The following is a 25,789-nucleotide window of genomic DNA, read 5'->3' as shown; positions in this document are numbered from 1 at the left end:
ACGTCACCGGGACAGCTCACAGGAGCCATGTAGCATAGCATAGCATAGCCTTGAAGAGCCTAGCCTAGCTGGATAGTGTTGGTGTCCTCTGGTGTCCTCTATGTGATTAGCTAGCTGAAGAGATTGTGGTCGTTCAGATGGATTAGCATTTACCTAGCACCCGCTCACTTAGCAACCAGTCAGCTCTTTTTAAGGCTGGCTTCACATTAGCTTTTAGCCTTTTTATCTTCTCCATCAGTTTCCACGTTCCATAATACCTGCAGTGGTGCTACTTTCGGGCACTCCTTCTCCCTCCCTAGTTGGCCTAGCATTAGCTTTTAGCTTTTTAGCCTTTTAGCCTTGCTTGCATATTCTCCTGAAGTAGCTGTTGCATTTAGCCTTGGCTTTCTCTAGTCTGAAACCTATTGAGCTAATAAAGCTGTTACTTTATGCTATAATACAATGGCCAGTAGAGGGCGTGTTAGCGGCAGTATTTCCTCACTCTAAGGACTGCTTATATAACCAGCCCACCATTCAGCTAATTACTGAAACACTACAGCCCCCCAGGGATGCAGAGCACATATACAGTATCACTGAACCTATCTGGGCTTATAGAGTGGCTATCAGATGACCTCTCTGCTCCGTGATTTGTGGTGACCTGGGGATCTATGCCTCCTCTCTTTAGAAAAGCTCCCGTAACCGAAACCCTGAGAGCAGCACATTGTGTGTAGGTTACGAAATATTACAATGTGAAGCTATGTAAATTCACACAATGCAGATTTATTTATTTTTATTTTCAATTTGACAAGAGGTCTGTCCAGTCCTGAGGGTCAGACACAGACCAAACACAGACCAATGGACCAGAGACTACTTTTGGGCTTTTCACCTAAAAGTGAGTGTGTATAATCTTCTTCAGCTAGGAGTTGTAGCTGTAGTTGAGACAATGCTTCCATATTAATATGGTAAATAACTGTGAATATTATTAACATATTATATATAAATTATACATATTATAATGAATGATAATAAAATTAATTATAATTAAACAGCTGTGGGTCTTCGTTGGTTGCTGAAGTCTTGTGTTAGTGGTTTCTAGACAGTGCTAGATGGTTGCTATGGTGTATCAGGAGGTTGCTAAGGTGTTGTCAAGTGGTAAACCGTGTGGTTGGTAGGGTGTTACTAGTGTATTTGTATCATTGTGTGACATAAGAAAGGTGTACACACTTTTACAATCCATTCATTAATATTAGGAAAGCATTTTTACAGAGCAATCTGTCTGCCAGAATATTAGAATGTATCATGTAAATGTGTGAATGTCCCCAAGTGAAGGGTTTTTGCCACAACACCCACCTCTATCTAGAAGTACTGATCCACAAAATACATTTAGGCAAGAGATGGATGAGCAGATGGACAGATGGACGGACAGGCAGAGATAAATAGTCAGATGGGTGATGGACGGATGGCTCATAAACAAATTGCTTCCCTGGTTAGTGGGTTTGTGTTTGTGGCGGTCAGGGTTGTTTATGGGATGACGGACGGGTGGACGGAGACATAGATAGATGGAGAAACAGATGGAAAAACATAAATAGACAGATAGACAAACAGACAGACAGACAGACAGACAGACAGACAGATAGATAGATAGACAGATAGACAGATAGACAGACAGACAGACAGATAGACAGACAAACAGACAGATAGACAGACAGACAGACAGACAGACAGATAGATAGACAGATAGTCGGAAGGATGGACATAAATAAATAGACAGACAGATATATAGACAGACAGACAGACAGATAGATAGACAGATAGACAGACAGACAGATAGACAGAGATAGACAGACAGACAGACCGACCGACAGACAGACAGACAGACAGACAGACAGATAGATAGATAGATAGATAGATAGACAGACAGATAGACAGACAGACCGACAGACAGACACACCGACAGACCGACAGACAGATAGATAGATAGATAGATAGACAGACCGACAGACAGACAGACACACCGACAGACAGACAGACACACCGACAGACCGACAGACCGACAGACAGACAGACAGACAGAGGGACAGAAAGTGGAAAAACAGCAAATATGGAGATACAGGTTTTTGTGCAACAGCAGAGAACTCCATATGGAAAACATGTAGCTCCAGAAATGCGACCTTACAGGAGAAGGTCTCATGGTTCTTAGCTTTGAATGGAAGTCAATGTAAAATAAAGAGTATCTTCCAAATAATTTGGAGCATTTCTATTGGTCTATTCATCCAGAATTAGATACACAGTGAACAGAAGCAGCTACAACTGTGGAGATGCATGCTTTTTATTTCACAGCAGCGAGATACACAATATGGACAAAAGTTTTGGGACACATCCCTATCCAAACTCTAGTAGAAAGCCTTCTTCCCTGGACAGGAGAGGCGAGAGGAGAGTTCCTTGATCTCCTCTTGATTTCAGACACAATATAAAGAACAGCTGCCAGATGAGAGACACGTGGGACACTGTGAAAAGTGCCGTCTCATCTCTGACCTGTCGTCCACGCCTGGGATTGTATGGACTGTGACAGGGCGCACCGGGACTCGATCAATTGGCTTGGATCATGGTTGGCAGTGTGCCAGGCCGCTGGAGAATGAAAGGCCGGCCTTGTTCCTGTGAGCGGCGAGTCTTTGCCCAGATGAACTTACGGTTTGTGAATGCGGCAGTGTGTGTGTGTGTGTGTGTGCTGACCTTTGTGTCGGGTCATTTGAGCACAGTGCTGTATAGTGCGCTGATGACTGCCCGATGGACGCCCACAGGCCCTTTCAGTCAAAGGCCAGCTGAGGCCATGCCCACACATCCATCAGGTCAATGGTGAAATGATGTCATGGTGAGCTGTGATGTCATGTAGGGTTCTGGGCAGCTCTACCATGGCTCCAAAGCTCAGTGCTGGGGTGCTTTATACCCCCTCTAGCCCACGCCTGGCATTAGGTTGACTAAACAAGCTGTGTAATATGCGGTATGTTAGCAATGGGTGCAACGTGAAGTAGCTGGTGTCCACAAACTTCTTGGAGATTTCAATCATGGTAATGGGGCACTAACATGATGTTGTCATGGTGACCGCGAAAGCAGGTCCACTGCTGTTCACATAAGCCACAATGGAAGCTTCCCAATACTTAGGCTAAGACTGTCCCAGCTGAGGCAGCCCACTATTTACCAACCCTCAGTGTCGAGCAGTTCACGAGCTCACGAGTCAGATGCTGGAACACAGAAACCCTACGACCTTTCCATGATTGAAGTCTTCACATACCACATCAGTAAACATCCCATAAACAACCCTGACCGTCACAAACACAAACCCTCTAACCAGGGAAGCAATTTGTTTATGAGCCAACGTCACCATGATCCACTTGTTCCAGTGCTTTCCTCCCTCGAGACTCCTACTCATCTGAACCGACGGGCCAGGCGTTGCAGTAACCCTCCAGTCGTCTGAGTCATGAAGGAGTGGGAGGCGCTGACTCCGAGCCAGCGATGACGCTAATGAGCTGATGCGCTGTCCATCAGACGTTTGGTGACACCTGAGTGTGTATGCTGGGTATTCATACATGCTGTATTCATCTACAGTATATCAGTCCTCTATGGTGTCCTCTACACTACGCTTCCTGTAGGCACTGGCCTACGAAGCCCAAAATGGACCAGCTCCTCCCCATCTACTGGCAATAGTCAACAAGCAGTCCGCACTAAGAGCTCGGCTCTTAGAGCTTGACCCACCATCCTTCAAGACTTATGGAAGACACAAGCCTCTAGACTCTTCTGTTCTGGACCCAAAGTGGTGGAATGAACCTCTCCTGGGCGTCCGAACTGCAAAGTCTGAGTATCAAGGCCTGAGGTACCCTATGTGTCCAAATGTTTGTGGACACCCCTACTAATTAATGAATTCAGCTACTTTAAGTGGCACCCATTGCTGATACAGATGTGCTAATGTACATCTAGTCCCGGTAGAGGTGTACGGACTCTCTGCAAGAGCAGATAAATAAACATTGGCCTATTGGCACCAGGCTAGTAGAGGCTAGTAGGGGTATAAAGCCCCCCAGCATTGAGCTGTGGAGCAGTGGAAGAACTGTGTTCTCTGGAATGATGGTGGTGGTGGAGCTCATCCAGTACTTTTGGGATGAGTTGGGGAGTTGGGGATGATGAGGTGGGGTGGTGGTGGTGATCATCATGCAACATCCTGACCTCGCTAACGCTCCAAAATCTAGTATCTAGTAAATAAGCAGGTGTCCCAATACTTTTCTGGACTCAGTGCTGCTATGGACTAAATGGTCATTGAAGCACGTCTGTAGGTCGCTCTGGATACGAGCGTGTGTTAAATGCTGTTCATGTAAATGTAGTGTTGTAATTGCTTGTGATACTGATCAGGTCCCCCATCCCTACGTGGACCGCTCTGTTGAAGCATTGCATATGCAGAGAAATGACGCAGGAGGTCCGAGGGAAAACCGAGACAGAGGAATGAAGCTGGGCCTTTCCTGTCTCACCTCCAGTGTTGCGTGCAAAATCAGTTGTGTGTGTGAGTGTGTGTGATCTCGCACTAATGCCGTGCCTGGGGACGGCTTAACAAAAGGCGAGCCAGGCAGGTCCTTCCAGCTGGTGGCCCCGTCGCTGCCTGTTCGAATCTGCACACTTTCTCAAGCTGTGTCACAGAAGGTTTGGCTCCACATCAAAGCAGATCCCATTTCCCATGTCTGACAGGCCCAGCGAAACACGTACACCCAGGCTAAGGTGGGGGGGGGGGGGGGGGGGGTTGCGGGAGGGGCGGGTTCTGTCACACTGCTGACGGCAACTTCAGCTATGATTGTTTTCAACAACAAAGAAAACGGAAACATGAGCTTGTTGTGTTTACATGCTGCAGAGAGTGTGACGCTGCTTTCTGCTGAAGGAATCTCACTGCAGTCTCCAATGACCGTTCGTTTAATGTTATATAGAGTTAATTACAGGTAGACACTCTCACTGACCACTGACTTTATGTCTATTTGGGTTTATTCTAATGTTATATAGAGTTAATTACAGGTAGACACTCTCACTGACCACTGACTTTATGTTTATTTGGGTTTATTCTAATGTTATATAGAGTTAATTACAGGTAGACACTCTCACTGACCACTGACTTTATGTCTATTTGGGTTTATTCTAATGTTATATAGAGTTAATTACAGGTAGACGCTCTCACTGACCACTGACTTTGTTTATTTGGGTTTATTCTAATGTTATATAGAGTTAATTACAGGTAGACGCTCTCACTGACCACTGACTTTGTTTATTTGGGTTTATTCTAATGTTATATAGAGTTAATTACAGGTAGACGCTCTCACTGACCACTGACTTTGTTTATTTGGGTTTATTCTAATGTTATATAGAGTTCATTACAGGTAGACACTCTCACTGACCACTGACTTTATGTTTATGTGGGTTTAATCTAATGTTATATAGAGTTAATTACAGGTAGACACTCACTGACCACTGACTTTATGTTTATTTGAGTTTATTCTAATGTTATATAGAGTTAATTACAGGTAGACACTCTCACTGACCACTGACTTTATGTTTATTTGGGTTTATTCTAATGTTACATAGAGTTAATTACAGGTAGACGCTCTCACTGACCACTGACTTTATGTTTAATTGGGTTTATTCTAATGTTATATAGAGTTAATTACAGGTAGACACTCTCACTGACCAATTACTTTATGATTATTTGTGTTTACTCTAATGTTATATAGAGTTAATTACAGGTAGACGCTCTCACTGACCACTAACTTTATGTTTATGTGTGTTTATTCTAATGTTATATAGAGTTAATTACAGGTAGACACTCTCACTGACCACTGACTTTATGTTTATTTGGGTTTATTCTAATGTTATATAGAGTTAATTACAGGTAGACGCTCTCACTGACCACTGACTTTATGTTTATGTGGGTTTATTCTAATGTTATATAGAGTTAATTACAGGTAGACGCTCTCACTGACCACTGACTTTATGTTTAATTGGGTTTATTCTAATGTTATATAGAGTTAATTACAGGTAGACACTCTCACTGACCACTGACTTTATTTATTTGGTTTTATTCTAATGTTACATAGAGTTAATTACAGGTAGACGCTCTCACTTACCACTGACTTTATGTTTATGTGGGTTTGTTCTAATGTTATATAGAGTTAATTACAGGTAGACACTCTCACTGACCACTGACTTTATGTTTATTTGGGTTTATTCTAATGTTATATAGAGTTAATTACAGGTAGACACTTTCACTGACCACTGACTTTATGTTTACTTGCGTTTATTCTAATGTTATATAGAGTTAATTACAGGTAGACACTTTCACTGACCACTGACTTTATGTTTACTTGCGTTTATTCTAATGTTATATAGAGTTAATTACGGGAAGACGCTCTCACATCCAGCTGATTAGCTAATTGCCAAGATTGTGTTGGAGCAGAAAATCAAGGTTTCCTAAAGAACCATGTTTGATAAAGCAGTCTGTGTTTGCGGAGAACCTTCTGGAGATTGGAGCTATAACCTAGCACCTGCTTACTTTTTTGACTTCCCTTCCAAAGGTACTCTTTCAGGACCCCAGCTGCCATTGGCTAGCAGCATGACCGGGATTTGAACTAGCGATCCTCTGGTCATAATGACACCCGGTTATTAATTATATATTAGAAATGATGACTTTTTAAATATTCATAGTTAGTTTTGTTTATGTTTAAATATTTCTATAGTTTAATGATTATTTATTGTCTATTCGAAATATCTTTAAATAATAGTGCAGACTGGTGCAGAAAGGATGACATGCAAGCTAGAACCACCACTGACTGCGTCGCAGCTTTAGCGCTAGCAGGGCTTCCTCTAGTGGACTGGGTTTATGTAAATGTTGGGGGTTTAAATATTAATGAGTCAAGACTGTGATGTAACAGTTTTGGGGATTTTGGAATTGGCCTGTTTTCCAGCTCAGTTTAGGTGGAGGGGGAGGCAGAGAGGGTGGCAGCTTGCCGAGCCCGGGTATCAAACCCACAACCCTGTCCTCAATAGCCCGGAGCTCTAACCACTGAGCCACTGCTGAGTTTGAGGCTCCTGGTTTATCACTTCCATCTACTGAACGCCAGATAAACACAGTCTAACGTTAGGAAAGAAGTCCCATTCAGACACCAGACATGTTTTGTCTGATTCACACAGCATGTTTTGGGTTCAGAGACCAGCTTTCACTTTAAGCCTTTGCACCCCCTCTTCTCCTTCATCCAGTAGAGATCTTCCTCTGATAGAAGATGCTGGGTTTGGATTGGAGTGTGTCGCGGCAGCAGAGTCCTGGGAGTGCTCCCCCTGCCAGTCGCCCATCCAGAAAGAGCAAAGCTCAGATTTCCTGCTCTCTCGCTCTCTCTCTCTCTCTCGCTCTCTCTCTCTCTCTCTCGCGCACTCTCTCGCTCAGCCTGTGGAGAGGCAGGAGTACTGACCTCACACCCCCACCCACACAGATGCCCACTACTGTAAACGTCTGCGGATCCTCTCCTTCTCTCCATCGCCACTCGTTACCTATACACCTGCAGTGTACTACTGTACACTGGGTGGGGGGGTGAGGGGGTGTTGGGGGGTGGAAGGAGGGGGCTTTTTCAGTGCGTCTGTTGTTGTGGCTGTTCCAGTCAGTGGGCAGCGCACATGCTTATAAGTAATGGCAGGGATGCCATCGCTGTATTAATAATTAATTAGTGGGCAGATGTCAGGCATGCATGAGCCTCAGCCATGGCTTTTGTCCTTTCATTAGAGAGAGAGAGAGAGAGAGAGAGTGAGAGAAAGAGAGAGAGAGAGAGAGAGAGAGAGGTACTGTACAGTTCACCCATTTATAAAACAGTAAAGGCTGTGATGTTTCAGTGGAACTGGAAAATATACTGACAGCTATCTCTCTCTCTCTCTCTCACACTCTCTCTCTCTCTCACTCTCTCTCTCTCACACTCTCTCTCTCTCTCTCTCTCTCTCTCTCTCTCACTCTCTCTCACACTCTCTCTCTCTCTCTCTCTCTCTCTCTCTCTCTCTCTGACTCTCTCTTTCCCTCTCTCTCCTTCTCTCTCTCTCTCTCTCTCTCTCTCACACACTCTCTCTCTCTCTCACTCTCTCTCTCTCACACTCTCTCTCTCTCTCTCTCTCTCTCTCTCTCACTCTCTCTCACACTCTCTCTCTCTCTCTCTCTCTCTCTCTCTCTCTCTCTCTCTCTGACTCTCTCTTTCCCTCTCTCTCCTTCTCTCTCTCTCTCTCTCTCTCTCTCTCTTTATCTCTCTCTCTCTTTCTCTCTGACTCTCTCCCTCTCCCTCTCTCTCTCTCTCTCTTTATCTCTCTCTCTCTCTCTTTCTCTCTGACTCTCTCCCTCTCCCTCTCTCTCTCTCTCTCTCTGACTCTCTCTTTCCCTCTCTCTCCTTCTCTCTCTCTCTCTCTCTCTCTCTCTCTCTTTATCTCTCTCTCTCTCTTTCTCTCTGACTCTCTCTCCCTCTCCCTCTCTCTCTCTCCCTCTCCCTCTCTCTCTCTCCCTCTCTCTCGCTCCATGTCTCTTTCTCTCTCCCTCTCTCTCTCACTCTCTCTCGCTCTCCCCCCCTCTCTCTCTCTCTGACTCTCTCTTTCCCTCTCTCTCCTTCTCTCTCTCTCTCTCTCTCTCTCTCTCTCTCTCTCTCGCTCTCTCTCGCTCTCTCTCTCTCTCTTTATCTCTCTCTCTTTCTCTCTGACTCTCTCCCTCTCCCTCTCTCTCTCTCCCTCTCTCTCTCACTCTCTCTCGCTCTCCCCCCCTCTCTCTCTCTCTTTCTCTCTCTCGCTCTCTTTCTAAATGTCACTTTAAAATATAATAATAATAATAATAATAATAATAATACCTTTACATTCTTATTCACAGGTTTTATAGAAGTGGGTGGGGTTTAGTAGGATGTGGGCGGAGTATATGTGATAAGTGTTACTCAGTGTCCTTCAGGTGGGGCTGTTTCACCTGCGTCGAGGAAAATTCTCCATTCTTTAAAAAATGAGGTCAGAATTTCCAGATTTGGGTGGATGTGTCTCAGGTTTTAAGCGGAATTAGAGGACGTGGTTTCTGCGTGTTGGTGAAGCTCTGGTATTTGTAGGAAACGGAGAACTCGCAGATGGGTGGAGTTGACCGGCACACCTGACCAAGCACATCCATGCTGTCGGAACAAAACCTTCTATCTCCATTTTTGTCGTTGTTCATATTTTCCTCATAATCAACACCAGACTTAAGTGGACCAATAGGAATGCTCCAAAATGACCTGGAATAAAGTCTGGAATAAAGATACTTTTTCCTTCTCATGTAAAAGTGTTGTTTTGGAGATACAGGGTCATGTTCGTTAGCTAACGAGGAGAATGAACCCCTCTGGACTGACTTTGGGAACCCCTGCTTTATTCCAATACTCAATTAAGTAAACGGACACTAGGACGAGTTCAGAAATGTGAAACTGGAGTAGCCACGCAAGCCACGCCCATCCCTGCTGGACTGGGCTCTCTGTGGGTTTCCAGTCAGTCTGACTGAACCGTAGCATGTCGTCTGAGCATGCTCAGTGTGCATGAGTGGCACAATAGGGGACGTATTTGTGTGTGTGTGTGTGTGTGTGTGCTCTCTCTCTCTGAATGAGCAGCACCCACGTGCATTCTCTCTTGTACTGTGAGCCAAGCTGGAGGTGGAGCCCCATGAACGGCCACATGACTGGAAATACAGAGAGAGAGAGAGAGGCAGAGAGAGAGAGAGAGAGAGAGCTTGACTCAGAGTTGTGGTGGAGCCACCTGCTCTGTGTAGTTGCTGGAGGACTAAAGGACTCTGAAGGGATTTAAGCTGTAGCTGCTGCTCCGGATGAGTGCAGGTATGTGTAACTGAGTAGGGAGTGGGGTGGGGTGGGGTGGGGTTGTTGGTGGGGGGGGGTTAACGAAGACCCTTGACCACGCATGGTTTGAGGGTCTTTTGTGTTTTTGTTGCATGGGTTTATACGGTGGACACCTTAAGAAGACAGTTATTGGGTCTGGAAACACCTTGATTCATCTGAGCATCCACAGAAACATCTCAGCTGGAGCTCTGATTGGTCAGGATGCTCATAGCATGCAGTAAAAACACGCTGTGATTGGTTAAAGGCCTCATTTGCATATTAACATGGACATCTTCTGCAATAGCAGTCTTGCCAAATCCAGTATCACGATACCAGGTAATGCATGACACGTTCTCCAGGGCTGGGTGGTCCAGCTGTGGCCCTCCATGTGTCCTGCTACTGCTGGGCAGCTTGGTTCAATGCTACAACCCTGTACTTTAATACCCTTTTTGTCCCATTTTGCTCCATTGATGTTCTATACAATGTGTCTTTGAGCAGTGCCGTAGAAGAACCACATTGGCCTCCATGAAGAACCATTTTTTGGCAAAGGAGATCCATCCCATGGTGTGTGGAACCATCCTGGGGTGTCTGAAGAACCCTTTAAAGGCTTAGCAAAGTGTTTATAAAGGTTCTTGGCCAATTTCCACCAATCTGGTGCTGGTTCTTCTATGGCATCACTGAAGGAACCCTTTGGAGGACCCGTATACGGGTCAGGCGGTGGTCAGTATTCTGGATCTGAACACGTCTTGAGCACTATGGCCACTGTGTTTGTGGGATAGCTGAGTGTTCAGCCATCATTAACCTACAATGATGGTCTCCACCCATCCACTTCAGTCGCCACACACACAACTACACACACATACACAGCATAGCTGCATGCTTCGGTGCTCCTGAAAAAGAGCAGCGCTTCCTGGTTATGCATGGTGGGTCGTCTCCGCCCGTTAGCCCTTATTATTATTACTCCACACCGCACACTCAGCACAAACACAACGGCCCGGCGCTGATAGCATCGCTGCGTCGGGTCAATTTAGATACCACTGATACCACTGAGCCTTTTTACTGTGTGTGTGTGAGTGCATAATGTGACACAAGTACAGCGGTATGTCCAAATGTAGAGAAGTACTGCCAAAAGAATAGGACTCTCTGCAGGAGCAGATAAATAAACATGAGCCTATCAGCACCATGCTGCCTAATAATGCCAGGCGTGGGCTATAGAGGGGTATAAAGCCCCCCAGCATTGAGCTGTGGAGCAGTGGAAGAACTATGTTCTCTGGAATGATGGTGGTGGAGCTCCATCCAGTACTTTTGGGATGAGTTCGGGAGGAATTGGGGATGATGAGGTTGGGGTGGTGATCATCATCCAACATCCTGACCTCACTAACAATGCAATCAAATCCTCACAGCAATTCTCCTACAAAATCTATCATAAAGCCTCCTTCTCTGGGCAGTTGAGACAGTTCCTCCAACAAAAGCAGGAGAAACTCTGATTAACACCATTAATTTCAGAAGAAACAATGAAAGAACAGGTGTCCCAATACTTTTGTCCATGTAGTGTATCACATGCGCTGTTCTCACAGGAGGTGAGGAGGTGGGACGCAAGTGTCCGTTCATTTTTCCTGCATAAGGCAACCTACTGACCTGGCAACACTATATGGACAAAAGTATTGGGACACCTGCTCATTCATTATTCCTTCTGAAATCAAGGGTATTTAAAGAGTTGATCCTGCTTCTGTTGGAGTAACTGTCTCTACTGTCCAGAGAAGAAGGCTCTGAGGCTGTGAGGATTTGATTGCATTCACTTACACGAGCATTAGTAAGCATTAGATTCCCCAACTTGCCTCATCCAAAAGCACTGGATGGAGCTCCACCACCATCATTCCAGAGAACACAGCTCTTCCACTGCTCCACAGCTCAATGCTGGGGGGCTTTATGCTTTAGGTTTATGCTTATCTGCTCCTGAAGAGAGCAGATAAGCAGATTTTATTGCATTGGCAACATCTGTGTCAGCAATGGGTGCAACTTAAAGAAGCTGAATGCATTCATTAGAAGGGGTGTCCAAAAATATTTGGACATAAAGTGTGCCGCTGTTTGTTTGTGTTTCTCTGTGTTGGTATCTGTCAGCTCTTGTGCGTCAGCTGGACGTAAGAGAACCTGCCTTTTCACATTCATCCTTTACTGTGTCAACACACACCGCGACCACGGCACCATCATGTGGCCTCACACAGTGTCTTTGTGCTGGAACGGGTTGTGCTGAATGCTCACCTGTACCTGTCGAGTGTGGAGAGGGGGCAGATTTCTCACCGGTGTTGAAGACACTTCCTCAGTGTGAGGGAATGAAGGGAACTTGAGCACTTTTCAGAATGCAGCCTGCGAGATAATGGGTAATTTGGATACTTCAGCTGCGTAGGTCATCCCTTCATGCCTTTACCGTTTACTAAACTGAAACACGGTTGGCTTAAAGCCGGCAATGAAGCCTTGCTTTACTCACCATGCTCTTCCAAAGAGCACAGCCATGTGACAAAAATGAGGACACCCCATTAAAAACCCTGAGGAAGCTCTATGGCCAGATTCATAGAGCTCTCTGAGGCCTTCAGAAAGAAGGTTGTAGATGCAGAGGAGTCTGGGAAGATCTCAAAGTAGTCATTTTTGCTGCCCTCGTCTCCAACACCCTTAAAGTGGCATCACAGGAGCTCAAAGTCCAGCATCTACCATCAGAAAGAGACCAAACAAGTCTAATCTTTCTGGAGGTGTGCAAGGAGGAAACCCTCCTGACTGTCCTGAAGAGCTGCGTACTACCAGGACGACCTTTTCGGGTTGTCGGAGACTGCTTTACTCATCTTGAGGTTCTGCTCTTGGGCTGAACTTACTGGGACGGTCTGATCTGGTCATGCTGGTCAGCTGTTCCACTTGTAAATTATGTAGTGGACAGTGGAACAGTGGCTGATCTCTAACTGTTCTGAGATCTTAACCTCCTTCCATCTGACTCCTCTGCATCTCCACCCTTCTTTCTGAAGGCCTCAGAGAGCTCTCTGGATCTGACCATGATGGTGATCTTCTTCACCCCTCACTTCAACCATCAATCCAGAGCAGACCAGACTAAACGTCTGAGGTTTAAATAAGACTCCAGACTCCTCCAGAATATTCCTCTCCAACCATGTTCTGATCATCTGCAGCTGATGTTCTGCAGCTGAGTCTGATTCTACACATCTGAAGGAGTGATAAATGTGGGGGTTAAACTTTTATAGATTTTACATTTCTATTAATTCTATTTTAATAATGATGATTGAAGACGTTTCTTCAGGTGTGTGAGTTTAGTTAGATCACCTTCATCTCTCAGTGCTGATCACAAGAAGATCAGATCTCCAGATCTGTAGATGTTGTTCAAAAAGACAAAGGTTTTCATGGGTCCTAATTTTATTTGTGAAATTTGCCAGTCATTGTCTTCGAACTGTAAAGGCAGGACTCACAGCTTCTCAGACAGCCAGAGCAGAGCAGCTCTCAGGGGTTCTCTCAGCACTTCTGTTGGGGTATTATCTTACTGCAGACCCACCACTCTGAACAGGCTGATCATTTGAATGCCAAGTTTATTGGAATCAAGATCCAAGACCAGGAGCAGGATTTCAACTGAATAGCTGAGGTCTGAAGTGACGACGGACAGGGCAGTGTGGCATGTGTGAGATATGATGAGTGAAGATTGAGGCTGAGGCTGTCGCTCACTTCCGCTGTGGTCAGGCTTGGAGCCTTTGAGTGGGCTCTGTTCTCTGGGCTGGGTGGTGTGGAGCTGGAAGGAGCATCAGCCAGTGTCAAAAAGAGTTCTTTAGCTAATTCTGCACAAATTGGTCACATAACATCACATCAGGTCACATTCGGGGGAAGTGGTGGTCTCTCAGCGGTTAGAGCTCCGGGCTATTGATGATGACAGGGTTGTGGGTTCGATACCCGGGCTCGGCAAGCTGCCACTGTTGGGCCCTTGAGCAAGGCCCTTCACCCTCTCTGCTCACAGGCGCTGGAGTTGGTTCTCTAATCAGCGGGAATTGAGAAGCAGTTCGGTACATAGGCAGTTGTATACACCGTATACAGTTCCACCGACCAGTAGATAGCCGCACACACAGCATGACCGTTCCTTATACCAAAAGACAGCTCCGCACACCACCGGTCAATTTAATATACCCCAGGACATTCCCACATAGGACTGCAGGACTGGGCCACACATCACAACAGCTTTGCACACCACAGGACAGTTCCACACACCACAAGGAAGGACGGATCTGTGCCTCACAGGACAGTTCCACACACTAAAAAACACCCTCCACCACAAAGGGCAGCTCAGCACACCACAGGACAGTTCCACACACCACAGGACAGTTCCACACACCATAGGACAGTTCCACACACCATAGGACAGTTCCACACACCACAAGACAGGTCTGCATACCATAGGACAGATCTGTAGGACAGGACCTGTCAACACTCCACAGGACAGGTCTGCATACCACAGGACAGTTCCACACACCACAAGACAGCTCCACACACCACAGGACAGTTCCACACACCACAGGACAGCTCCACACACCACAGGACAGCTCCACACACAACACAGGACGGTCTGCACACCATAGGACAGATCTGTACATTTCCACTAACCAGACAACCGTTCCACAGTCCACAAGACAGTTCCACACACCACAGGACCTGTCAACACTCCACAAGACATCTCTGCACACCACAGGACAGTTCCACACACCACAAGACAGCTACACACACTATAGGACAGCTCCACCTGTCAGACGACAGCCTCACACACCACTAGACAGTTCCACACACCACTGGACAGCTTCACACACCACAGGCGTGGAGACCTGAGTGAATATTGACTGAGGCTGTTTAGAGCTCCATGGGTATTCATCTCTGAGCTGGAAGGTGCAGTACTGTAAGAAACTGGAAAATGAGAAGCAGTTAGTCAGGATCCTCTTTCTGACCATCAAACCACATATTAACCAGGTATAGCATGGGTGTGTGGGTGGGAGGAACCACATGACATCCCCACACACCACATGACAGCTCTAATCACCCCACTGCTGACACGGCTCCATACAATAGCAAGATGAGCTCTATTGTTTGCGTTGTTTTGAAGTCTCACTTCCCTGCTGTAACTAAATACCTGCAGAACACTGTAGTACACTCAGACTCATGAACTCGCTGTTTTGACAGAGGTGGGCCCTCAGTGTGTGCTGCAGAACATGTGCTTTGACTTTGGGGTAAGTGTGTTTGGGTTATCCCAAAGATCTAAGGCATGTGAATCTTTACTTCAGGTCCTCACTGTCAAAACTGTACCGCTTACATATTAGTTTCACAGCTACTGTAAACACCATAGTACATTCATTTATAGAAGATACTGAATCATTTATAAAAGATAGTGAGTCATTTATAGAAGATACTGAATCCTTTATAGTACATACTGAATCTTTTATAGAAGATAGTAAATCATTTGTAGAAGATGCTGAATCATGTATAGTACATACTGAATCATTTATAGAAGATAGTAAATCATTTATAGAAGATACAGAATAATTTACAGTACATACTGAATCATTTTTAGAACATAGTAAATTATTTATAGAAGATACTGAATCATTTATATTACATACAAAATCACTTTATAAAATATACTGAATCATGTATAGTACAAACTGAGTCATTTATAGTAAGGTACTGAATCATTTATAGTACATACTGAATCATTTATAGAAGATCCTGAATCATTTATAGAACATACTGAATCATTTATAGTACATATTGAATCATTTATAGAAGATACTGAATCATTTATACTACATTCCGAATCACTTTATAAAATATACTGAATCATGTATAGTACAAACGGAATCATTTATAGGAGATATTGAATCATTTACAGTACATACTGAATTATTTATAGAAGATACTGAATCTATTATAATACATACTGAATAGATTATATTAGATAATAGATATGTAAAATTCAAAGTGGATACTGAATCATTAATAGTGGATACTAAAAAATAATTATGAATACTAAACAGTTAATAGCGAAAAAATTCATTGTAAACACTGAGTGATTTATAGTAGATACTGAATAACTCATAGTGGATGCTGGATCATGTAGATTAAATACTAAATAATTTATAGTAGATACTCAATAACTTAGAAAATGAATCATTTATATTAGATACTGAATAATTCATAGTAGATAATGAATAATTAATAGTAGTGACGACCATTTATAGTAGGTACAGAATTATTCATATTAATTACTGAGTAATTTATAGTGGACACTTTAGAATAGACACTAAATAATTCATAGTGGATACGGAATCATTTATAGTAAATCTTGAATAGTTAATAGTAGACGCCCAATAATTAATATTAGTTACTGAATAATTCATAGCATTTATTGAGTCATTAGAATAATCATGATTCTTCACTTGAGAATAAGTGAGAGAGAGTCCCAGACAGTTAGCCGACAGTGCAGATGCTATCTTAACCACAACCCCCCCCACCACCACCACCACCACCATCACCCCCCCACATACACACCTTACTGTTATCTCTCCACCTCCTCACACTTACACTTTGAGAGTGGTGCAGTGAGGTGAAGTGAAGCAGGAGCAGCAGATCAGAGATGGTGGAGAGCAGCAGCTGGAGCCCATCTGAGCGTCATGCATTACCTGCACCAGGTCGTCCAGGAGCTTCAACAGTAGAGCTCAGTCATCTCACAGAGCCTACTGTTCAGTGTTTATTTACTCTGGGAAAGTCAACTCTGCCCTTCAGGCAGGAACTGCTTCTAAAGGTCCTTCACCACCAGTTCCTGAAAGACCACTCCACAGGGAGCTGCAGACCATCAACATATGGAGCAGAATGGCTCACACTCAGGAATGAGGAGAATCTCTGTAGGCTGGGATTTCTGCCACTGCTGGTAGACCCGTATGACCGTAAGCTTCCACACACCTGCAGATTCAGCTGCTTCCTTCACACTGTGGTCTTTGGTGGTCTTTGGTCACGCCCAATTGCAGCCACTCCTTTTAGCCAATCATGAACCGCGTCTGCTTTGCGACCTGTTTCCCCACATCCAACAAGACCCTCACTGCACTGTACCACCTCCTCTCAATCTATGAATTTATAGCCTGATCTTCCTCATGCAGCGCCATCTGCAGGAGCCTGAAGTTACTACCACCTTAAACTCATTGCTAAATGCTGGGGGGGGGCTTTATACCCCTCCTTCATGAGTCATGTGTATTAGTCCTGGGAAGGGGTGTCCACAAACATTTGGACGTGTAATGTATCTGATTAAAAAGGGCTAAGGTACGATAAACAGCTCACGGGCTAGCAGGGCTTGTCACATTGCCTTTAGCTGCAGGGTGGGACTGGCCCAGATTACACTGGGGTGGTCTATACCTAGGCTTCAATCCCTGTACCAGTCACTAACTCTCTCTCTCCCTGCTGTGGGTGGTGGTTTCCCTCTTGACCTGGTAGCTGCAGGTAGCTCCGGTCTGCTCCGTGTCGGTAATTTAAGAGTCCCTCCACAGGAAGCCCCCCCCCCCTCCTCCAATGCCCAGGAGGACGGGCAGCGGAAGATAAACAAAGGGAGAGAGGATGAGCAGTCAGCTCTACAAAGAGCAAGGCTAAAGGGCTTGAGTGTGTGAGAGGTGTGTGTGTGAGAGAGTGTGTGTGTGTGTGTGTGTGTGTGTGTGTGTGTGTGTGTGTGTGTGTGTGAGACAATGGGAACTGTTTTCAGCTGGATCATGACACACATCTCCACACTAATGAAACGCACATTGGTGGTCTCCACGCTTCGGACAGTAAGTGAGAGCGTGTGCACAGGCGCGAGGGGGGGGGGGGGGGGGGGGGGGGGTGATGACTGGGCTCTCTCTGGGTTCTCTTTCTTTTGACCTTGTTTTTTCTTCTGTTCTCTCTCTCTTTGTTCTATTCTCTACTCTCGCACTCTCACCCTTTCTCTCTCTCTCTTTCTCTCTCTCTCTCTCTCTCTCTTTCGCTCTCTCTTTCTCTCACTCTTTCTCTCTCTCTCTCTCTTTCTCTTTCTCTCTCTTTCTCTCTCTCTCTCTCTCTCTCTTTCGCTCTCTCTATTTCTCTCTCTCTCTTTCACTCACTCTTTCTCTCTCTTTCTCTCTCTCTCTCTCTCTCTCTTTCGCTCTCTCTTTCTCTGACTCTTTCTCTCTCTCCCTTTTCTACTTTCTGTTCTTTCCTCTCTCTCTCTCTCTCTCTCTCTCTCTCTCGCTCTGTCTTGTCCTCTCTTCCGTCTTCGCCTTATGTACTCTTCCCTTCTATCTTGCCCTCTCTCTCTCTCTCCCCTTCTTTCCCTGTCCCTCTCTTTCTCTTCCTCTCTCTCCCCCCCTATCTCTCTCTCTCCCTCTCTCTGTACACTAATCAAATGCACACTTGAGATCTTCGTGCTTCAGTCTGTAAGCATTACCTGTCAGAAAGTGTGTGTGTGTGTGTGTGTGTGTGTTTGAGAGAGGTGTAGTGGGTGGTATGGTGTTACTTGTGGTCTTCACTGGTCTGTAGGTCTACAAAGAACAGGGGCTGGTCCCTCATGTCTGCTCTGTTCTGTTTGCCGTCAGTACTCACACTAGCCGAATGCATTCATTAGAAGGAGTGTCCACAAACATTTGGACATGTTGTGTACATACCATAATGAAATATCTTGTTTTTCTGTAAACCAGTTTCTTTACCTCTGTTTTCCCCCCGCAGGTACAGGAAGCTCTTGAGGAGGTGCCGAGTGACCCAGGCGGATCAGACGAGTGTGAGTTAGGACCGGAGTCTCGCGGATGGAGAGAGCGGGCGTCAGACGCTACTGCCTGGCACCGTGACTCGTGGGACGGAGAGGACGGCTTTTCGGCTCTCGTCGGGGCGGAGCATCTTTATGCTGGATGGCGTTTGGAGAACGGACTGGAGCCAGCACACTGTCAAGCCCAGCGGGAAGAGGGACACACCTACTGCGAGAGGGCTAGGGTGGAGCAAACGGAGGCTCCAACCAGAAGCTCAACCACACACAGCACAGGCGTAGAGGAACTGCTTGAGGAGCATACCGTCATACATTGCACAGAGGACCTGAAAACACGAGACACAACCAGGACACGCTCAGACTGTCCAGATTGTCCAGGTCCAGAGAGCACAGAGAAACCAGGCGAAGCGAACACACACCTCCCTGCCTCTCAGATCGAATGGTCCACAAATCTGAACTTTTACGAATACACTGACCAATCAGGAGTAGGCATATGCAACAGCACAGAGGTAGAGCTCAAGGAGGACCTACGAAGTCCCCGGACACACTGCTCTCAGACCTCGAAGCGCAGAGACACACGAAGCACAGAGACCGTAGACAGCAGCTCAGACACACACTGTGTAAAAGCATCGGGACACATCACATGTACAGGGACATGCACAGAGAGCAATACACCCTGCCTGAGCACCCCCAGCACAGAAACTCATGACACAGGTCACAAAGCACAGGCTAGCCCAGATTTCTGTCTCAGAAACACAGTCAGCACAGTCTGCACACAAGAGCGAACTGCAGACATAACAAACGACCGTAGTTTACATAGCAGCAGTGGGAAAGACAGTCCGACGGGGAGGTGTAGCACACAAGCATGTGCCTCAGACAAGACTGGTCATGCGGAGGTAATTGAAACAGGCTCGGTGTTCGAGCACAGTCCAGGTAGTTCCTGCACACACAGCACAGAAACAAGCATTAGCGGGAACGGAAGGGAACTAGGCAAGCCAGACACTTCACTTGTTTACACAACAGAAGCCCCGCATGATGTAGCAGGACCTGCAGAGGACAGCGAAACAGGCAGATCTGAGGAACACAGCTCAGTTAACCGCAGTGATGCACAGACGTACCTGCACTCCTGTGCTAGCGGTGCACAGACTCGTGACACTGTGTGCGTCTCAGGTACCCAGTCACAGGCTATGCCAGTGGGTTCAGTCACTGAAGGAGTGCCCTCAGATCCGACTGTGAGCGCTTTTCTGTCTGCTGAGGAGGCTAGGATTCCTCCTGCATCCTGCATTCCTGACCTGTCACTCGTCCACTCTGATGGGACGGAAGGTAGAGAAGCGAGGACGGGCTCTTGCGCATCACACACTGGGCGAGATTCTGTTCATTTGGCAGAGAAGCCAGCAGTGGCACAACAGCAGTGGCAGCAATCGGACGAGAAGCTCCTGACAGCATCCTGCTCGGGAGACTGTGGGGACGTTGCTGAAACCGTCCAGCTGAATCCTCACTTCTCAAAACAGCAGACGCAGGTCAGTCCAGCGGAGTCTGATTCATTTTGTCTGGCTAAAGGGTTTGAACGGCCGTTGAATGTGCAGGACAGGGAAAGAGGAACCTCCTCTGGGGAAACGAGAAGTGGAGACGAAGGGAAGGTTTGCGAGGACACTCTCTCTTCGTGTAACCTCCCGCAACATCCTCTCGGACCTCTGGAACAACCTGTGGACTGCCTGCCTTTCCTAATCCTGACACGCACTGACCTCAAGGCCATCAACTCCCAGAGCCCAGAGCTCCTGCAGGTCTTTCGTCAGACCTTAGAAGAAGACAGATCATGTTACTCGCTTTCTGCAGAGGACAAGGTGGAAGATAGGAGGCGGGGATCAGCAAGGTCCAAGGAAAAGGAGGACCATGTTAACTTTGAACATCTGAACAGGCCGAGTGTAGAGAGACAGCTCTATCCTGCCCAATCAGCTGTGGACAGTTTGACCAGCACTCCTGCCACAGAGAGACGTGTCCCGCCAAAGCCTGTTGAAACATATGGTCCTCTATTTATTGAACACAAGCACTGTCAGACACATGAGCAGCCTATAGATGCCTTAGAGAAACAGACACTGGTTATTGATTTTGAACACAAGACGGACATCGATTCTCCTCACTCAGATGTCACGGTGACCCCTTTTTTTCCGGAAAGTAGTGCTACTGAGATTGCTGTAACCGTAACCCTCCACCAAGCTAGCTTCCAAACGCAGGACATCTCCAGTCCCCAGTTGGATCAGCCCATACCTTCTCGAAACGTCACCACGTACTTGGAGACCAGCGAAGTGGCCAGAGATGCAGCATGCATAGAGAGATCTTGCTCCCCAGCTTGTGACCAGTGGCTGGAGCCTTCTTCCGGTCCAGAGAGCGACTCAGAGGACAGTGACCAAACAGACTCTCTCCACCAAGACAAGCCTGATCGCCCGATCTCTGAGCAGGGTTCGACTAACTCGGACGGTACAGAGAAGTCTTTAGGTCTACTGTCCCGTCTAGATTACGAGCGGTACTGGAGCAGCGAGGATTCGGCTGTATCCGGTCTTGGGGAAGACTTGGATAACGTTCATTGTGACTTCTTACCACCACGGGTGGAGGTGGAGAACATAGATCAGCACCTTCCACAGAAAGACTGCCTTGATTCGTCCAAGGTTCAGAAGAGTCGCTTAGACTCTGAAGCTTTTGCAGGCTCACGTCTCGTTCAGGTGGTTCATGCTGGAGTAGATCACTTGACGCACTCTGCACGCTGTGGAGATAACCCCCACAGACATACACACTCTTCACTCTGTACGGGTTGTGTACGAGAGGCTGATTTGGACCACTCTCTCCTCAGTCAGCCACGGTCTGAGGTCCATGAACCCCCGGCCAGCCTTCAGGAGACCAAGAGACGCCTTCAGCTGGACAAGGAGCAAACATTGTCCCAGTCTGTTCAGCCTTTCAGCTCTATATGCCAGGACAGAGGCTTAGACTCACACTGTATAGAAACATTTACCGGCCTCAGGTTCCCAGTCGCTGAGACAGGTTACACAGAACTTGCTACACACTGCCAGTCTGGCGAGTGTTTTAGCTCAAATACAGATAGCATAGCTACTCTAAATAGATCACAACCTTCTCAAGCCAACAACACAGAGACCCAGGACAGCAGTGGTAGGTACTTAGAAGCAGAAGAAGACAGAGCTTTCATACAGTCCACAGTAAGGACAACACGTTACCCATACACTGAGGAAGGTCCAGGCTTGCTCCCTTCCCGAAGTCTGGAGCCTATTCCGGAGACAGAGCGCTACTTGGAGTATTGTGGTACTCCAGAGAATGATGGCTCTCTAAGGGAGGAAGAAGCAGAAACTGAGCAGACAGGAAGCGTAAAGATGAAGCCTGCTGAGTCGGTCCAGGACATCCTAGGAGTTTCGTCAGACATGCTGTCAACCAGCATCTCCAATGGTTGTCAAGGTAACACTCTTAATATACACATGACAAAAAATACTAGTCTAGATTTGTGCATAGAGGCGATGCCACTATAACCAGATGATCACTGGTTCAAGTCCCAGGTCATGCTGCCAGAAGATCGCTGGTTCTAGTCCCAGGTCATGCTGCCTGCCATCAGCAGCCGACGCCTGAGAGGGCACAATTGGCCCTGCTCTCTCTGGGTGGGAAGATGGCTCCCTTTCTCTCCTCACATCACTTTAGTGTGATGCTGGCCAGCTTGGGCGTCTGTTGGACGGTCCATTAGAGCTGGATAGCCAGCGCATTCCTGTAAGCGGCAGTTTGAAAAGAGGCAGTGACTGGATGCACATAAAAAAGAAGCACCATAAAAAGATTCATTTCCTGATCCCTAAACTTCACCCTAACTCTGATGTTCAACCTAATGCTGGTACTAATCCTAAACTAATAGTCTAAGACTTGAGTTGAGAATCACCCTGTTCTTCAATGGTCAGGACCCCACAGGACAGACCACCACAGAGCAGGTAGGTAGTATTTAGGTGGTAGCTTATTCTCAGCACTCCAGTGAAACTAACTGACGTGGTGGTGGTGTGTTAGTGTGTGGGAACAGTCCACCAATCAGAAAGATCTTGTTATGCAATCAAATTCTCACTGCAGTGCATCTTCAAAATCTAGTAGAAAGCCATTTTCCCTGGACAGTAGAGACGGTTACTCCAACAAAAGCAGAATCAACTATTTTTAATGCCCTTGATTTCAGAAGAAACAAAGAATGAGCAGGTGTCCCAATACTTTTGTCCATATAGTGTATGTATCTGATATCTGACCATGTCTCCTTAATGAGAACAGTAAGCTCATGTACTCATCCTAATAATGAACAGCTGAGCTCTGTTGGATCAGACAATCTTTGCATTGGCTCCTACTTAGGTTGACTCTAAATAGGCCAATATAACAGTAGGGGGGTTGTACCGAACTGTGCTGGACATGTTTTGGGTGTAGACCCCGAAAGTACACTGAGAACAGTGAAGGTCTGTCCATTGAACTCATTTTAAGGCTTGTTCAATTTTTTTACTCTAGGAAAGTCTGATGTCCAGACATGTTCTACCTCCCCGGACCAGAATGGGGTTGTGTCCCCACAACCTGATGAAGCTGCCCCACCTAAAAGTCCGGCCACTCCGTCTGTGGAACTCGACACAAGCAGCATCAATAGCGAGGATCTTGAGGAGCAGCGATCTCCTGTTGCAGGCAAATCGCGCAAACCCACAAGGACTAAGTCCAAGGCCTCCAAGTTCTCTGTCTTTGGCAAAATGCCCTCTTTCAGGCGAGGAAAGAGCATGACATCAAGAGATGACAAGGGCAGTAAGGGCAACTCACCTGAGGGAGGGGTACTGGACCTCCTGGTCTACAGGAGTCACCTGACCCAAGCTCCGGATTTTGCACATGAGCCGGAGGGTCAAGCTGAAAACTCGGACGATGAAGTCTTCTACAAAAGCGATGTTATGAATCAGACAGGGCAGCACCAGCAAGCACTGTCTGGCAGCCAGGTGGACACAGAAGAGGACGAGGGGGATGAGGATGATGTTCCAGTTCCGTACCCCCACCTCTCCTCCACAGCAGGTGCTTGCCAAATTCAGGATGCCTGTGACCAAAGGATGGTGGATACTGAGGCAAGTGGAGTTAGAGACACTGTCACCCTCAAGCAAAGCTTGGGTAGCGAATGTTCGGGCTACAAAAGAAGCAAGAGCACAGAGGGTCTGAGCCTTCGCTTGCGCTTTGCCCAAGCACACAAGTCCCTGTCCAGCCTTTTTGAGTCCCGCTCCATGGACAAGGACAGTGAGGAGCGCGAAGCACGACCGGAGGCAGAGGAAGTGCGTCCCAAGCAGTCGTGGAAGAGGCAGAAACGACTGAAGGAGACGGAGCTCCTGAGACGCACCATGTCTGTTCCAGACGCGGATGGTGGTGGAGGTAAAGCCACTCGGTTGGTCCACAGCGATTACGCAAATCGGACAACGCAGGAACGGCTTGTCCAGCAGGGGGCAGCACAGTGCCACACTGACCCACTTAGCAAACGTGGAGTCATCCAGGATGGCACTGAAGGCTCCCCGCAAGGTTCCAAGTCGGAAGGGCCCAGGAGGAAGTGCCCTCCGAATGGCCTGTCAATCACCTTCTCTGACTCTGGTCGCCTCTCATCCGATGACTCCTCCGAGGCGCCACCACCAGGCCTCGACTCCAGTCCACTCTCCCCCATGAGCCCTATGACCATTCAGCTCTCTCCGTCCTGGTCCAAATCGCCACCAGGTGTGAGTGAAAGTGCAGAGTCTCCCATGAGGCCCATGAGCCCCAAGCCCAGTAGCCCACGGTCCTCAGCATCAAGGCGGGGGTTCCGTTACCCTTCGTCTCGGGCCAACACCCTCTCTCTGATCCTCTTGGGGCAGGGAGGGAGTGTCCCAGATCCTCCAGAAAGACCCAGGACCCTCAAACCCAAAATGGGGCGCCAGGGTTCGCTCAGTCCTCTGAGCTCCAGCTGCCCACTGGAGGACAGCAGTGCGGACAGCCACTCTCAGGTCAGCCTGGTCACGGTCAGTGACTTTGAGGTGAGTATGTGTGATAATGTTACCCACAAGCAGTGGACCATGCTTTACGTCCTTACGTTACCTTAAAGAGGCGACACGTTGCTAAGGTCGTCCCAGGTCGTCTTGGTCGTCTTGTGGGTTGCTACCCAGATAACATGTTAATGTGGGGCCTGTATAGTTAGCCCAACTGGAAACCAGAAAGACCCCACATATGGATGTCCAGCAGATTCAGTGATGGGACCAGGAGGGGTTGAACATGGGCCCCATCTGGGTTGTAAACTGCACATGAGGCCTAGACTGGACCTATGTGAGATTAAGGTGAGCTGTGACGATTAGGCCTATTTAGGAAGGGTACTTAGGTTCCCCTGCTTATGTGAATGAAGGGTATTCATGCTTCCCAGTAAGATATTCTACCTGTACAGCCACCTTGTGACCGCCCAGAGCTGGGTTTTAGAAAGTTATACTGGCAGAATAGAGGCATTCTTAAACTGTGGGAACACTGCTCTCTAGTGGTGCATCTGTGAGTCACAGATTAGAGCATCCATTTAAGGCTAAACCCTAGTGGATCTGATTAGAGTGCATATTTATAAACACATTGTGTAATGTAGTGATTATGTGAAATTAGGATTAAAGGAGTGGACCATTTTTTTAAACACATTTTTTGTATGTATATATATATATATATATATATATATATATATATATATATATATGAGGCTGAAAAAAAGAAAATAAATAAATAAATACATAATAAAAAGAATAAATAAAACAAAATTAAATAAATAAATAAATAAATAAATAAATAAACACATTAAATTTGATTCAATTTTACCCCACACACAGCTTCATGTCTGATTAGACAAATCTCGAAGTCAATAGCCTCGGACCACAGTTGAACCGTGGCTGCCCTGGCATGATGTAATCTGGCAGTGATACAAGCACACCCTGCTCAATCCTAAATAAAAATTTTTGGCAGCCATACTAGCAGCCACTGACACTTTTTTTTTATTCGTATTAAAATCATATTAAAAGTAGAATCTTCTACAAACTAAAGTAAAGATGGGGGGGAAAGGAAATTGCTGATTCAGCAGAGAAGATAACATGAGCAGGACAGAACTCCA

At 46.6% G+C, this 25,789-nt stretch overlaps 2 protein-coding genes across 2 annotated transcripts in view; both read left to right on the top strand.

The window, feature by feature from the left end:
• The window catches only part of LOC140555826 (uncharacterized), an 80,609-nt gene extending 58,586 nt beyond the window's left edge, over nucleotides 1-22,023 (top strand). Inside the window, exons 3-4 of the mRNA XM_072679146.1 lie at nucleotides 18,612-21,681; nucleotides 21,986-22,023. Of these exons, the coding sequence (XP_072535247.1) occupies nucleotides 18,612-21,681; nucleotides 21,986-22,023 (3,108 nt within the window). The remainder of the gene's footprint in view (nucleotides 1-18,611; nucleotides 21,682-21,985) is intronic.
• LOC140555919 (rho guanine nucleotide exchange factor 4-like) overlaps nucleotides 20,854-25,789 on the top strand; it is a 90,997-nt gene continuing 86,061 nt past the window's right edge. Inside the window, exons 1-2 of the mRNA XM_072679267.1 lie at nucleotides 20,854-22,107; nucleotides 23,173-24,689. Of these exons, the coding sequence (XP_072535368.1) occupies nucleotides 22,026-22,107; nucleotides 23,173-24,689 (1,599 nt within the window). The 5' untranslated portion in view covers nucleotides 20,854-22,025. The remainder of the gene's footprint in view (nucleotides 22,108-23,172; nucleotides 24,690-25,789) is intronic.

The sequence above is a fragment of the Salminus brasiliensis genome, chromosome 5 (genome assembly GCF_030463535.1).
Source record: "Salminus brasiliensis chromosome 5, fSalBra1.hap2, whole genome shotgun sequence".
Taxonomy (NCBI): Eukaryota; Metazoa; Chordata; class Actinopteri; order Characiformes; family Bryconidae; genus Salminus; species Salminus brasiliensis.
Note: the sequence above shows the minus strand (reverse complement) of the source record. Positions and strands in the feature narration are given on the sequence as shown.